Genomic DNA, 14,072 nt, shown 5'->3' on the forward strand with positions numbered 1-14,072 from the left:
CAGCTCCAGCGGGACACTGTGTACTGCCTAACACCCCTCAAAACACTTTGCAGGAGTTGCCTGGGGGCATTTCTGGTTAAGGAGTGTTTAATTGACTACAAAACCATGTAGTGGTGGGAGTTTGCATAATGCTGTTCACAGGGGAGCTGGCAGCAGCTTTCAAGGGGGCGTGCAGGAATTGCTGCTCCAGGAGGAGGAGGGGGATGAGATGTAGGGGTGAAGTGACTCGGGGGATCCCCACAGCAGGGAAGGGGGTCTGGATCTGTTCCTTTTCCTGCTCCATCCTCCAGGGATGCTGGTCCAACCTTGCAGAGAAGCTTCTCTGGACCATTTACCCCCTCCCAGCTGTGCCCAGACTGAGCTGCAGGTTTCAAACCCCATTGGGGTGTGCTGGGGCTCTGAAGAGGGATCCCCAGTGCTTCAGGTTGCAGCTGAGCACTGTGGAGCTCAAATGACACCCCGGGGCCTGACCCCAGTCATCTTCTCCTTGCTTTATAACCTGCCTCTGCTCCCAGGTACCCAAGTGGAGACTTGTGTCCTGCCTTGCTCTGGGGTGAGACACGGCTCAGCTGGTGATTTTAAGTGTCCATGGTGTCCTCACAGGTGATACCAGCTGGCCTTGCCCTGTCACCACCACACACTGCTCTGTGGCCCCATACTCTACATGTGGAGCAGGTTCTGTGGGGTCTGTGGGGTAACTGCCATGCCACTGCTGGCAGTGCCACAAAATGCTCTGAGCTCAGCTTCACCTTCTGGTGCTGGCAGCCCAGGGAGCTGCACCAGGCTGAGCCCAGGTCCCTGGGGAGAATGTGGGTCTCTGCAGGGTGGGCTTTGGGTACACCCCAGCCCATGCCCCAGCTGAACAGGGCACCCAGCCCTTGGGAAGGGGAGGGCTCGACCGGAAGAGAAAGGTGACAGGGACATTGGAGGGAAGGGACCGGGGGCGGGAGAGGACGTCGGCAACCTGCCTCCTTCTGCCATCCCTATAAATAGGAGGGAGCAGGAGCAGGAGCACCTGTGGGACTCCAGCCCTTCAGGAGAGGCAGGCAGGGAGGGACGGAGGGAGCTGCTCCTTGCTGCTCTCTCCTCCCTTTGAGCTTCCTAGTGCTCTGCCTGTGTGGAGGCCTGAGGCATGGGGACCGGGCGATGGACGCTCTCCACCTTCCTGGGATGCTGCACATGGATTCTGTACGGTATGTCCTTTATTTTTCTGCTAGCCCATGTGCTACCCGAGCCCTGCTGGGGTGCAGCAGGTACACTGTGAGATGCTTTTCACTCCTGGCTGTACTGGAAACTCCTCTTGCGACCAGTCCTTGCAAGGCATTGCAGCCAAAGAGCTGGAAAAGCATTTTACAGGGCAGGCATCACCCCGAGGGGCTGGTTGCAGGCGTGGAGCCGTGGGAGAGATGGGAGCCCAGCCTGGAAGCCTGCAGGCAGCTGTGTACCCCTCCAGCAAAGGAGCCAAGGGAAGCCAGCTGGCAGAGCCGGACCCAGGGATGCTTCCATCCCTCCCACATCCCAGGGAAGAGCAAATGCTGGTGCTCCATGCTGGGGCCCCTCTTGCACAAACTTCCCATGAATGGGTGTGTGGAGTAGATGGTGTTTCCTGCTCTGCATTGAAGAATTAAGATAAAACAGGGATTTATGGGGGTGAGTGGGCCATGCTAAACTGGGGTGACTCGACTGACATACTTTTTTTCCCTGAGATGGGGACGGAAGCTGCTGAACTCCTTTGGCTGAGGGGGCTGGTACAAAGAACCTTTTCCAGCCAGGGAAGATGACACTGAAGCAGCCTGCCATGAAAGGGAATGTGGGTCTAGCAGAGGATGGACCCCTCGAGGACTGGTCTGGCACAGGAGTTAATATTCATTAATGACCCTGCACAAACGAGCTGGGAGCTAACGAGCTCAGCCGGCGGTGAGGTTGGAGGCACCTCTGCTGCAGGGAGATCTGGCTGCCTGTCAGGGGGAACCTGATGAACTGGAGCACCAGGTTGGGAACAGGCTGGGGCTGTCAGGCTGTGGCAAAGCCCTGCTGGATCTTGCCATCGGGGTGCCCTTCGTCTCCCCTAATTGAAGCTCCCTAAAGCCAGGCGTCAGCAGATCTACCCGGCTCCTCACGGAGCCGACGGCGGCAGCTCGGTCGCCCCAGAGCCTGTGTCCCTGTCCTAAAAATAAGACCGTGTGAAACGCCACCCATGGGTGCCAGTGGGTTCTGGGAGACACGTCTGGCATGTGGGCAGGTGTCTCCTCCTTTCAGCAGAGCTCCAGGATGTGGGTTAGGATTTTGGCAGCAAGAGGAGAGAACTGCAAGCAGGGCTTGGTCCTGGTAGCTTGCAAATATTTCCTCCATGGGTGGGGAACCCCTGATGCCTTCAGTCAGCTGGAGGAAAGAGGGATGGGGGCAGGAGCAGGCAGGTGCCCAGCTAAGGAGAGTTTTATTGAACCTGCTTTAAGTGCAGTAGATCAGAATCCATCTGCAGTCAGGGAAGGCTTCCCTAAGCCTTCGTTTTCCTGTCTGACAAAGGGCTTTGGGTAAAGTTATTTAAATGTCCCTCAGACACCTGAAAGGTGAAAATATCACAGAACGCTGCAGGCTCTGCAGAAGTGACTATGCTCAGAGCTGCCCCTGTAGTGATGGAAAGAGGGCTGAGGCTTGCCCTGAGGTGGCAGAGCTCCACAGACACTCCCAGGGCTATGAACTAGACTTAATGGGCTCCAGCTCTACCCGGTGGCCAGGCATCCCAGTACCATCCCCAGCATGACTGGACTGGGTTTCAGCAGGTGCTTTTGCCTCCATGCTTGCACCAGTGTCTCTCTCTGACCTGTGATGAGTTGTGTCCTGTCTCAGCTGCCAGCTGCTGATGCTGAGGATGCAAGAGGTGCTGTGCAGTGCTATACCCAAGGCAGGCCAGACTGCACTCCTTGGCTTTAAAATCAGGGCCTTGTAAGATTGTGGGATAAGGCAGAAAGGGTTTAAGAAGTGGTGGGAGCTTTGTGACTCTCACTAAGAGGTGTCTGAGCCTGGCAGGCTGCCAGCTCCAGCTGCCACCCTAACACTTCACTTTGTGCTTCTCTGCAGGGCTTGGGGCTGTTGCTGCTGTCCCTGTCACTACCGATGGGTCCCTTGCTGTGGGGACAGCTTTCCCCTTGACAACAGAGGACGAGTGGCCCCAAACTACCCTCACTATAGAGATGAGCCCCACAGCAGCTGATGCTGAGACCTTCCATCCCTGGACTGAGATGGACCCACTGACGGTGACAAGTGAATATGGCTCTTCAGTGCCAAATTTGGTGAATGGAACCAAGGCTCCAAACACGACTGAGAGTACTGAGGGAAATTCAGCAGCTCCCAATGCAGCCACAACTGATGCTGCCATCACTGCACAGCACCCTGCTGTCACCCCAGAAGCAGTGCAGGATGACCTAGAGGTCCCTCCTGATGTCCCCCTGGGGACCACCCCTGTCCTTGAGGATGTGAAGGAGGACATCCTTGCAAACAGAGAAGACACAGAGCTCAGTACTGGCACTACATCCTTCCACACCACCTCTCCACTGGCAGTCACCTGGCTGGCAGAGCCAACTGCTGGTGTGACTGTGCTGCTGAGCCAAGGGCTGACCACAGCCAAGGGAGCAGTCGAGGAAGGCGTAATCCTGCCTGAAGCTATTCAAAGTGAAGCCAGTGCCAACTCCTCGAGCCCCAGTCCTGATGCCAAGGAGCTGCTTTCAACCCAGCAGGATGGAGCAGTGGGTGAGGTTGAGGGCATTAACCCAGAGCCAGCAGGAGAAATGGCCCCAGCTGGTGAGGAAAGTCCTTTGGCTGCAGGATCTGGAGACACAGGAGATGAAATAAATGGTGAATTCAGCACAGTCAGCTCATCCCCTCTACCTCCAGAGATCCCAGTGATGTCAGGAACAGTGGAAAACCCTGGGAATTCCTCCCTCCTCCCTGGCCAGGAACTGAACCCAGACGTTTCACTGAAACCATCCAACAGTGGGGATGGGGATGGGCAGGGAGTTCCCGGGGTCTCATCAGAGGCTTCTGGTTCAGCCTTGTCACCTGAAGCCAGCAGGGCACCAGTGGCACCTGAAGAAACAGAGGACACTGCAACCTCACTGCTGGCACCAGAGGTTCCCACTGATGCACAGAGTGACACAAATCTCCCAGTCTCAGCCACTGCACTGCCTGCAGAGGATGTGGGAGCTGTGGATCTGGCCAGTCCATTCCTCCAGCCTACCCTATGGCAGACCCCTACTGGAGAACAGCCACTGCTGCTTCCTGATGCTCTGACATCCTCCACAGACACCCCCAGTGCTCCTGGGGCTGCTTACCCAGCCCCAGAGGCTGGAACCAGCATCCTGCCTGAAGCTGATGGTGCAGCAGAGACACCAGCAAGTCCTGACCTCACAACCGGCCCAGAAGCAGCCGTGTCTCAATATCCCGGGGAGTCACAGCCAGTGGAGATGCCAGCTGGAGCTCCCCAGGAAGCTGATGGACTTGGCACTGGCTTGAATTCAGATTCAGATGCCCCCAGCCTAGCACCTTTTGTACCTGATGGACTGGCACGGCCCACTGCTGGGATCCAGGGTCAGGGAGCTGAGGGGGTAGGGGACACGGCACAGGCAGGAGGTCCAGGGGATGCCAGTCCCTATGAAGATACCCAGAGTGACCTGAGTCCTTCAGCCCTGCAGCCCTCAGGATCTCCTAATGGAGATAATGGAGAGCTGCTGACTGGAGGAACAGAAGACTTGGCAAATGCTGAACTTTCCCCTCCATCAACACTTGGAGATGAAACAGAAGCAGGAGGAGCCCCAGCACTGGGACAAGTGTCCTCATCTAGCCCTGCACTTCCCAGCAATGCTGGAATTAAGCCTGAACTCTCAGGAGCTGAAGGACCAGGAGCCCTGCCCAGTGAATCTGCCAGTGCTCCTGGGGCTGTTTCCCCAGCCCTGGGATCTGTGGCTGGCCCTGTTTCTGAGGCAGAGACACCAGTGAGCCCTGACCTCAGTGGTGTCCAGGGAGCACCTGGGTCTCCATCCTTTGATGGGTCACAGCCATGGGGAACAGCAGCTGGTGCTCCTGTGGGAGCAGGTCTCCCTGGGGCCCAAGGGCCAGACACCACCTCGACTTCAGCTTGGGATACCCCCAGCCCAGCAGCTCATGAACCAGTAGGACCCCCATCACCTGACCTTGGGGATCAGCTTGGCACAAATGTGGGGCTGCCAGCAGCAGAAGGGCATGGAGCCAGCAGAGCAGAGCCAGCACTGGAAGGAGCAGGCAGTGAGATTGAGTCTGAGCCATCCCTGAGCTCCACTGCAGGGAATGGAATAGCAGCTGGGACGGATCAACTGCCCAGTGCTGGTTCCCCATCTGATATTGCCTCTGCCAGTGATGTGGCAGCACCTTCTGTGTCAAGGGGTGATGAAGCAGGACCCATCTCATCTGCAGCCCCTGGCCCTGACAGTCTGTCCCCAGCCTCTCCAGAGAGTGAAACTGGCCCAGGGCTTGGTCTAGTGGAGGGCCCTGAGAGTGCAGGAGATGTGGCACAGACAGAAAACCCAGAGAGTGAAAATGCCAACACGGAGACAAGTCCTTCAGTTGTCAGCCCTCAGCAGGACCTCACTAACACCGGAGAACTGCCAGCAGAAGAAACAGGGGATATGGCACATGCTGAACTTTCCCCTCCATCAACACTTGGAGATGAAACAGGAACAGGAACAGGAGGAGCCCCAGCACTGGGACAAGTGGCCTCATCTAGCCCTGCACCTCTCAGCAATGCTGGAATTAAGCCTGATCTCTCAGGAGCTGAAGGACCAGGAGCCCTGCCCAGTGAATCTGCCAGTGCTCCTGGGGCTGTTTCCCCAGCCCTGGGATCTGTGGCTGGCCCTGTTTCTGAGGCAGAGACACCAGTGAGCCCTGACCTCAGTGGTGTCCAGGGAGCACCTGGGTCTCCATCCTTTGATGGGTCACAGCCATGGGGAACAGCAGCTGGTGCTCCTGTGGGAGCAGGTCTCCCTGGGGCCCAAGGGCCAGACACTGACTCGACTTCAGCTTGGGATACCCCCAGCTCAGCAGCTCATGAACCAGTAGGACCCCCATCACCTGACCTTGGGGATCAGCTTGGCACAAATGTGGGGCTGCCAGCAGCAGAAGGGCAAGGAGCCAGCAGAGCAGAGCCAGCACTGGAAGGAGCAGGCAGTGGGATTGAGTCTGAGCCATCCCTGAGCTCCACTGCAGGGAATGGAATAGCAGCTGGGACGGATCAATTGCCCAGTTCCCCATCTGATATTGCCTCTGCCAGTGATGTGGCAGCACCTTCTGTGTCAAGGGGTGATGAAGCAGGACCCATCTCATCTGCAGCCTCTGGCCCTGACAGTCTGTCCCCAGCCTCTCCAGAGAGTGAAACTGGCCCAGGGTTTGGTCTGGTGCAGGGGGCTGAGAGTGCAGGGGATGTGGCACAGGCAGGAAACCCAGAGAGTGAAAATGCCAACATGGAGATAAGTCCTTCAGCTGTCAGCCCTCAGCAGGGTGAACTGCCTGGTGCAGGTTCCTCATCTGGTTCAGCCTCTCCCAGTGGTGATGTTGCAGCATCCTCTGTTTCAGATCCATCCAGCCTGGGTGCACTCAAAGGAGCAGACAGTGCTGCTGAAGGTCTTCAGCCCTCCCTGGGTGTTGGCACTGGGGTTCTTCCTGATGCAGGAGAAGGGGCAAGTGAAGGGGCTGGAGTGTCCACAGGGCAGTCCCAGGCTCCTACTGGAAATGGACCAGCTGGTTCAGAAACCCTTGATGGAGAAACAGGAGGTGTGTTGCAGTCTGCATCTTCTTCCTTGTCTGCAGAAGGGCCTTCATTACCTGTGAGGACAGGTGAGGCTGCTGATCAAACAAGCCTTCCTGGAGCTGCTGCAGCTGGTGGTGGCTTGAACACAGGCTCGGAGGCTGCTGGCCCTCAAGAAGCCTCTGTGTCTGCTCCTGGCACCCAAAGCAGTGCCAATACTGAACTTTCTGATGGAAAACTGAGCAAAGTCAATGTAGAGGTGCCTGGAGGAGACTCAGTGAATGGGGGACCTTCCCCTGGTACCAGCCTGGTCCCAGTGGCTCCAGACAACAGTGAAGTATCCAACGGCAGGACCACCTCGGCAGCTGCTTCTCTGCTCCTCCCTGGACATGGGCTGAGCTCGGGGCTGGCACCCAATGGGGACCTTGACTCTGCACCAAGCACCCAGAGTGGGAGCAGCCCTCTGCTGCCAGGGTCACCAAGTGGGCTGCCAGAAGCAGCTGGAGGTGCTCAGTCGTGGTCTGTTGAAGATGAGGTGGCCTCAGGCCTGCCAGCACCTTTGGGAGAAGTGTCCCCTCAGGCTCCCATATCCCCCAACGCTGCCCCGGTGCTGCCTTTTGCTCCACAGAGAGGAAATCCTGCAGAGGGGGTGTCTGCCAGCCCTGGGCTTTCGGCACGTGAGTCGATAGTGGGGTCCTCTGCAGGGGGAAAGGGCGAGCTGGGGGCTGCTGTGCCAGGGAGACCTGCCTTGCTGCTGCCTCCCCGACAGCCGGGAAGCCCCGGGGCCCCGTCTGGGGATGCCGACAGCCCTGCTCCTGGAGAAGGGAGTGCTGTGTTCCATGGAACTCTGACAGGGCAAGGGGATGTAACCCGTCTCCTTCCCAGTGCTGCTGGACCCGGGGCACATGAGGAGACTCCCTCCCCACCTGAGGGAAGCCCAGGGCTCCCTGGCCTTCCTCCCGCTGGGATTCCTGCTGGCAGTCCTGGAGCAAAACCCCTGGGGCCAGGACCTGCTGGTGGCTCATCACCTGCTGCTCCCCAGCCGTTCCCGGGCAGGGAGCTGAGCACCAGCCTGGCAAACACAGCTCCGGCCACCTCTGGGTCGAGGCTTTCTGGAGCCTTCCCAGGCCAGGGGGGATCTCAGGGCGGGTCCCCAGCCACCGCACGCCCAGCCACATCCTGCAGCCCGGCCCCCGCCGGCCCAGCCCCTCCAGCACCCCTGCCCAGGGGCAGCGAGGTGCTTCCCCGGCCAGGAGCAGCCACTGTCACCTCCCGCGCATCGTCCCCCGTGGTTCCAGCTCCACCAGGAGTGCCAGCAGCTGCCCCAGCCCTGCTGCCCAGTCCCGCAGGTACGTGATGCTCGCAGAGCAGCCTGGGTGGGACTAACACGTCCAGTTTCCTGATGGACCATTCTCAGGCACATTCAGTGCCCAGGAAACTAGGGATCTATTTGAAAGCAGGATCCTGGGGGAGACGTGGCACGAGGAGCCCCGGCACATGAGCTTGCACTGTTGGCAGGCTGAGCCTCCTTCAGTACAGTCCCATCAGCTGGAAAACCTATCCCTGCCAAATGTTTTTTTTTTAAGAGACATAAATAGGGAGCTAGAAGCTGTAAAAGTCTCTAGAAAGAGCTGTAGGTGTTTAATTCTGTGCTGTTTCCTGCCATAGTCCTTGTACAATGTTCTTCCCCTCCTCATGGCAGTCATTCAGTGCAGTGTCCCAACAGGGCTGGTTGAAACAGGGGACAGTGACCACAAAGGCCATCATAGCAGGTTTAGGACAGCTGTGTTTGTGTAAGGCAGTGAAAGGCGGGGGAACAAGCTCCTGCAAGGGAAGGTGACATGCAGAGTGTCCTTGGAGGCTTTAGGCAGTGTCCCCCCATCCTTCTGCTGCCCAGGCTCTGTCCCAGTAGAAGCAAGATAATTTCAGCCCTTTAAAATTTTTAATAGAGACTAAAGGCTTTGGTGTAAGTGTGGTTTGGTTTTATTGTTTGTTTGTTGTTTGTTTGTTTGTTTTCTTTTCCAGTTCCAGCTGTGCCCCTCTATGGGTATGGAGCAAGGGAAAATGATCAGGAGTATGTGGAAAGGAGAGAGGACTTTAATTCTCCACTTTTCAAGCCCGAGACTGGATTCCCATTTGGGAAAACCCTGCGCAGCTCTCTCTACGTGAGTCTACTCGGGCTTGACTTGTTGGGCAAACAGCCATCACTCAAAAGCCTGGGAGAGGCACCATGGACCAGGTGTCTGGGAGGGGACTCTTGTGGGCCAAAGCTATTGGCATGCTGCTATGGTCTGTTTGCAGCAGGAGGTGACTTTGTGGCCATTTCAGCAGTGGCAGGTGGTGGCTTTCTTTGGGCATTGCTGAAAATGGACTTAGAAATGGGAGGGCTGCCACCCCACGCCAGGGAGTGCTGCTGGTCCTGATCTCACCTGATGGAGGGATCCCTCTGCTCAGTTTACAGACAATGGACAGATCATTTTCCCAGCCTCAGACAACAGCGTCCTCACGTACCCTAACCCTCCTCCCAATGGCTTCAATGGCCGTGAAGAGGTCCCCATGATCGCTGTATTTTGGGACAACGCTGACTTCTCCAGAGGCGTTGGCACCACCTTTTACCAGGTGAGTGAAGCCACCTGGGAGCATGATTACACAAAACACCTTCTGATTATAAACTCATCATCTATTCTGTGGATGCCTCTTGAGATGTGTAATTAATGGAGCCCATGAAAAGTTTTTCCCTTTTCTGAGCCAGATCTAAGAGCTTTTGATGCTATGTCACCTCTTGAACCATCCAAACCCCATCTAGCACTTTGGTCACAGGGGTCTGTGTGTGACCCCAGTCTAGACCTGTTTTGTCCCACTGGGAGTTAACACAGACATGTGTGTTCCCAACCCACAGGAGTTCTCCACCCTCAACACAGCCAAGCCACCGTTTGTCCGTGATGTGGAAGCAAAGATCCGGCGGTACGTGAAGTCCTCCTACTCTGCAGCCTGGACCCTGAAAATCACCTGGGAGAAGGCACCTGTCTACGCAGCATGGACTGACACCCGGAAGGTAAGGGACTGACGGAACACAGGCACTGTTGAGTTGTCAAAAAACCCCAAGACCCACAGGTAGTGACATTCTCTGTGCCTGAAAATAGGAGCCAGTTTTGTGACAAAGGGCAGTCTTGAAGAATTTTGCCAAGAAGGACTGGGCTGTGCCCATGTTTTGGTGGTTTTCAGGTTTTTTGAGGGACACCTTTAATTGAACTTCTCCCGTTCCATAAATCCTTTCTCTTTAAGGTGGTGGGAGTTTATTGCACACCAGAAATGCTGTTTTTCAGAGGCATAAAATTGGGTGAATTTGAAGGTTGTCATGGAACAGTTTCAAAGTAAAACCATCATATTTTCCATGTGAAATGTGAACCAGGCCTGGCTGTGTTTGCCTTGTTTCCCTCCAGACCTCAGTCTGGCCATTCCCCAGCAAGCGCTGCCCCACATCTTCACTCACATTCTTACCTGTCTGCAATGCTTCTCCCCAGACAATCACATACCAGGCTGTCCTGACCACTGATGGCTTCAGGTCCTACATCCTGATGCTGTACCAGAACGGAGGCATGCAGTGGGATTACACCAGGCTTACTTCTACCAATGTCCTCATTGGCTACACCAGGTACAGCAGCCCAGCACCCCATCCCTGCCTCTTCTGAGCACTGGGATGCCTCTCACCCACAGCTCTCACTGGTTGAATCCCCATGTCCCAGGGAGTGACCTACATGGATGGGGACAGCCCAGATGAGGTCTGCATGACCATATGTCCTAGCATGTAGGGGCCTCACAAACAAATTTGCCCCATTAGGGACTGGATCATGCTGCAGCATGCTGTCTTGCTGGGCTGTGTTTGTTGTAAGATCCACAAATCCCTCTGGAGTCCTGGGCCCCCAGCATCCTGGCGGTTTGGGTGGAAGGAGTGGGAAATAGGGGATGTTTGCTGAACTTTGCACCAGCCGAGGGAAGGGATTTCCGTGCTTGGCCGGAGCAGTTGTTTCCTGCCTCCTCGCATTACGTCTTGCCCTGCACACGCTGTCTCCAGGGTTTTCTCATTAGCTGCTTGCTGCAGCTGGGCAAGGAAAAGGTGGCCTGGATGGGGAGTGTGAGCGGCACAGGCAAGTGTCTGTGTGTGTGTGTGACCACTTGTGGGCTTTTGCTCCAAATCACCTGGCAAAATCCTGCAAACCATGGAAGCTGCTTGTGGGGGTCTTCAGATGCCTGTGGGCTCAGCCCCTGATGCAGCAGGAGTGGTTGCAGCAGCCAAGAAGAACTGTACCTACATAGAGGAGGAAGCAGGCTGGGGCAGCTCATGCCTTTGCCCTCCTGTCCCCAGAGCTGCCGTGTGGGTGCTGCATTTCCACTGGCATTGGATTAGGATGGATGGAGGGCAAGCTGGGGCTGGGGCTGGGATAATCCCACCCAGGAAGAGCAACCCCTGATTTTTCCTCTTTCCTCTTCACTCAGTGGGGATGGCTTTTACTACAACGATGACCTGACTAAGAGACCTCCAGCTGCTAAATATCGCCCTGACCAGTTCCAGGGCTACAACACAGGTAGTGCCACACAGCTGGGGTGGGTTCACAAGGAGGGGAATATTCCCAGGGAATGAAATCCAGCCTGCCACTGTGGTGAGGCTCTCACTGAGTTCTCAAGGCCAGGCTTTCCCCCTCAGCACATTTCCCCTGGGTACCAGCTATGCCCTAAGACTGAAACATCCCTGTTGTGCCCATGGTCACTTTTTGTGCCAATGGCTCTGTCCCAAGGCTTTATTCTTTGACAAGAGCCTCTCTCCCTGTTTCCTTTCTGTTGTGTGGCTGTTGAACATGGGGTCCCATGGCTGGAGGTCACTGTGGGCTTAGCTTCCAGCATCAGCACCACATGACTCTCACCTCAGGACAAAACAGCCCCTGTGATCCCCTTCTTGGCTAAAGGTGACAGCCTCATGGTTTCTCTCCCTGCTCAGACCTCCGTGGGTTGTGGATTTACAAGCTGGAGAGCCGTGTGGGCAACAACTACTGGCTGAAGTGCCTGGCGTGGACGGGGCAGCAGCAGGAGCCCAGGGCATGGAGCCAGGGCCTGCCCTCCTGCCCCTGCTCCCTGCAGGAAGGACAGAGGGACCCACGCTTCAAGAGCAGCCGTGGAGGCAAGTGGACATGCTGCTTCCCCACCCTCCTCATTCCCAGGCTGTTCTTCCCCACCTTTCTGGCATGGAGGGCTGGGGTCCCAGCTGGCAAGGTGGGCAGGCGACCCTAAGGACAAGGAGAGGGGAACTGGCCTACCCTTCAGAGACAGGAAAAGTAACGAGGATTGAGGGCTGACCTCCTCTGATTAGACTGGCCAGAATTGGTCTGATCTGCATGGGGATACTGAGGACCAGGGTCTCACCCTGGGGGACCACTTGGATGGTCTCCATCAGTTCCTCCAAACCCCTGTAGCACTGTGGGTGATGTGATGGGAGTGATGGATAATGAGGAGCCAGCTCCGGCCCGATCCTTGCCTTGAGGCAGGTGTGCTGGCTGGGCAGAGCTGTCCCAGGCTCACTGCTGCCCCATTTCAGGCAGGTGGGGTGCCCGTGTCTCCATGCTGCACTCGGCCTCCCCCAACCAGCACGGCGCCGGCGTGCGCTGCCTGTACGACGGCCAGAGCCAGCTCATCGAGGGCCGGCAGGAGAGGTACTGGAGGCCCTCCAGACAGGCCTCACCCTACCGTGGTAAGCACAGCCAGCCTTGGCATCCCCTGGCTGAGGCTGGCATTGTTGTAGTCTGTAAATAATTTTAATCTCTGCGCCAACCTGTTTCCTGATTTGCTGTTCCCCTTGGAGGGAGTGTGGGGCTGCCAAAAGCTGAAAAAAGCTGCGCCTGGAACTGGCCCATCTCCCTCCTCTTCCCTTCAGCCCCTTACTCTCCTTTTTGCCTCCAGACCAGGAGCTGAAACTGTATGACTGGTGCTGTAACCGGGCGGGCAGTCCCCACCTCTGTGCCCGCTACAGCGAGAAGAGGCCGAAGATTGGCTGTGATGGATACCAGTCACCCAGCACGGGTGGGTTTGCAGCTCTTGTGTGCTGGGGTGATGCTGTCTTGGTGCCCAGGGCTGGGAGGGGAGTGGGAATGTCCCAGCCTCCCTGTGGTTAAGGCAGCAAGAGCCCTGAGCAGATGGGGGAAGGGTTTTGGGGTGCTCATGTGCAGGTTGTGCCATGCTCTGGGCTGTGGGGGGTTGTGGGGAGATCTCCCTCAGCACATAACCAACAGCATAGTCTGGAGGTAATGGTGCTGGGAGGTGAGGAGGACCACAGCAAATGTGGTTATGGTGTAAGCTGATGTGGGGCTTTCTTGCAACCCTCAACAGATTCCTCGGAGGAGGCAGAGGATGACTCAGATGAGCAGATAGGTGAGCAGGATTGTGGGGTCTCCTTTCCTTCTGTCCCTGTGCCCCTGCAAGAAAATGCCCTGGGGCTCCCAGCTTGCCCCACAGGGAGAAGGTGGCTGAGCAAATCTCATTTCTTCTTTGCAGATGGAGAGGACAAGTAACTGGGAGGTTGTACACCTGCAGCACATTCTGGGCCATGGCTGATCCTCCAAGCCCTTTGATCTGCTGTTCCCCTGTGTCCCCCTACAGAACCCATCACCCCTGCCCATCATGCAAGGCAGCTCACTTGGCCAGTGCCTGAAGTTGCCTGCCCTGGCACAAGTTCACATTTCTAACCCAGACAAGTCCCAAGGATTCAGTTGCTTTAGTTGCCCTTTCCCAGCTGCAGCTGGGGGCAGAACTGGTGGGGAGGTGGGCAGGTACCCCCCACTGCACACACCACCTTTGTCCTTCCTACATCCCACTGTGCTCCCATGCTGCAGGGTGAGGCTGGACCCCTGGCACCCAGGGAAAGGGTTAAACACCACATATGGGTTGACTCTGGACAAGCCCTTAAATACCAGGGTACACCAGGCTTGTCCTGTGAGCCAGTCCTGTTTGGTCCCCCACTTCTGTTTCCCAGCCATCCCTCACTGAGTGATCCCAGGCCCTGTGCTCAGGAGAAGGGACAATTCTCCAGATCAAGTCAGAATCAGATCAATAAATCTGCTGGGTGTGTGAGGGCAAAATGCAACCCCATGATCAGAAATGTTGGAAGAAAAGTAATTTTTTTGTCTGTAAGAGAGCATCTTCCTTTCTTAAAAAAATAAATCATTGTCAAATCTTGTTTCAATAAGACCTTGGAAGGGTTTGAGTAACACTGATCCTGCAGCAGCCAAGTCCTCTGCCAAACTGGGGT

General features: G+C 56.4%; 1 protein-coding gene across 3 annotated transcripts; it reads left to right on the forward strand.

The window, feature by feature from the left end:
* The first annotated feature begins 997 nt into the window (after positions 1-997).
* Positions 998-14,009, forward strand: LOC310913479 (uncharacterized protein). 3 transcript variants are annotated; one of them, XM_083868927.1, is made up of 12 exons: positions 999-1,193; positions 3,082-8,124; positions 8,801-8,940; positions 9,230-9,394; positions 9,675-9,830; positions 10,300-10,430; positions 11,273-11,361; positions 11,772-11,955; positions 12,370-12,518; positions 12,728-12,847; positions 13,154-13,195; positions 13,319-14,009. In XM_083868927.1, exons 1-12 carry the CDS (start codon positions 1,133-1,135, stop codon positions 13,333-13,335), a joined length of 6,297 nt encoding a protein of 2,098 aa, XP_083725053.1. In that variant the 5' UTR covers positions 999-1,132; the 3' UTR covers positions 13,336-14,009. The 3 variants fall into 3 exon arrangements, with proteins under 3 accessions (XP_083725055.1, XP_083725053.1, XP_083725054.1); XM_083868928.1 differs by having other exon boundaries at positions 3,082-7,452; XM_083868929.1 differs by lacking the exons at positions 10,300-10,430; positions 11,273-11,361; positions 11,772-11,955; ... (2 more) ...; positions 13,154-13,195; positions 13,319-14,009 and having other exon boundaries at positions 998-1,193; positions 9,230-9,398; positions 9,678-9,830.
* The last annotated feature ends 63 nt before the right edge of the window (positions 14,010-14,072 follow it).

The sequence above is a fragment of the Zosterops lateralis genome (assembly GCF_965231275.1).
Source record: "Zosterops lateralis genome assembly, chromosome: 10".
In the NCBI taxonomy this organism is placed as follows: Eukaryota; Metazoa; Chordata; class Aves; order Passeriformes; family Zosteropidae; genus Zosterops; species Zosterops lateralis.

Excerpts from the sequence above, each read along its gene's own strand:
- LOC310913479 (XM_083868927.1), top strand. The coding sequence starts at position 1,133 with ATGGGGACCGGGCGATGGACGCTCTCCACCTTCCTGGGATGCTGCACA. Across the intron at positions 8,941-9,229 it reads CCCTGCGCAGCTCTCTCTAC|TTTACAGACAATGGACAGAT; the intron begins GTGAGTCTACTC and ends CCCTCTGCTCAG. Across the intron at positions 12,519-12,727 it reads ACAGGCCTCACCCTACCGTG|ACCAGGAGCTGAAACTGTAT; the intron begins GTAAGCACAGCC and ends TTTTGCCTCCAG.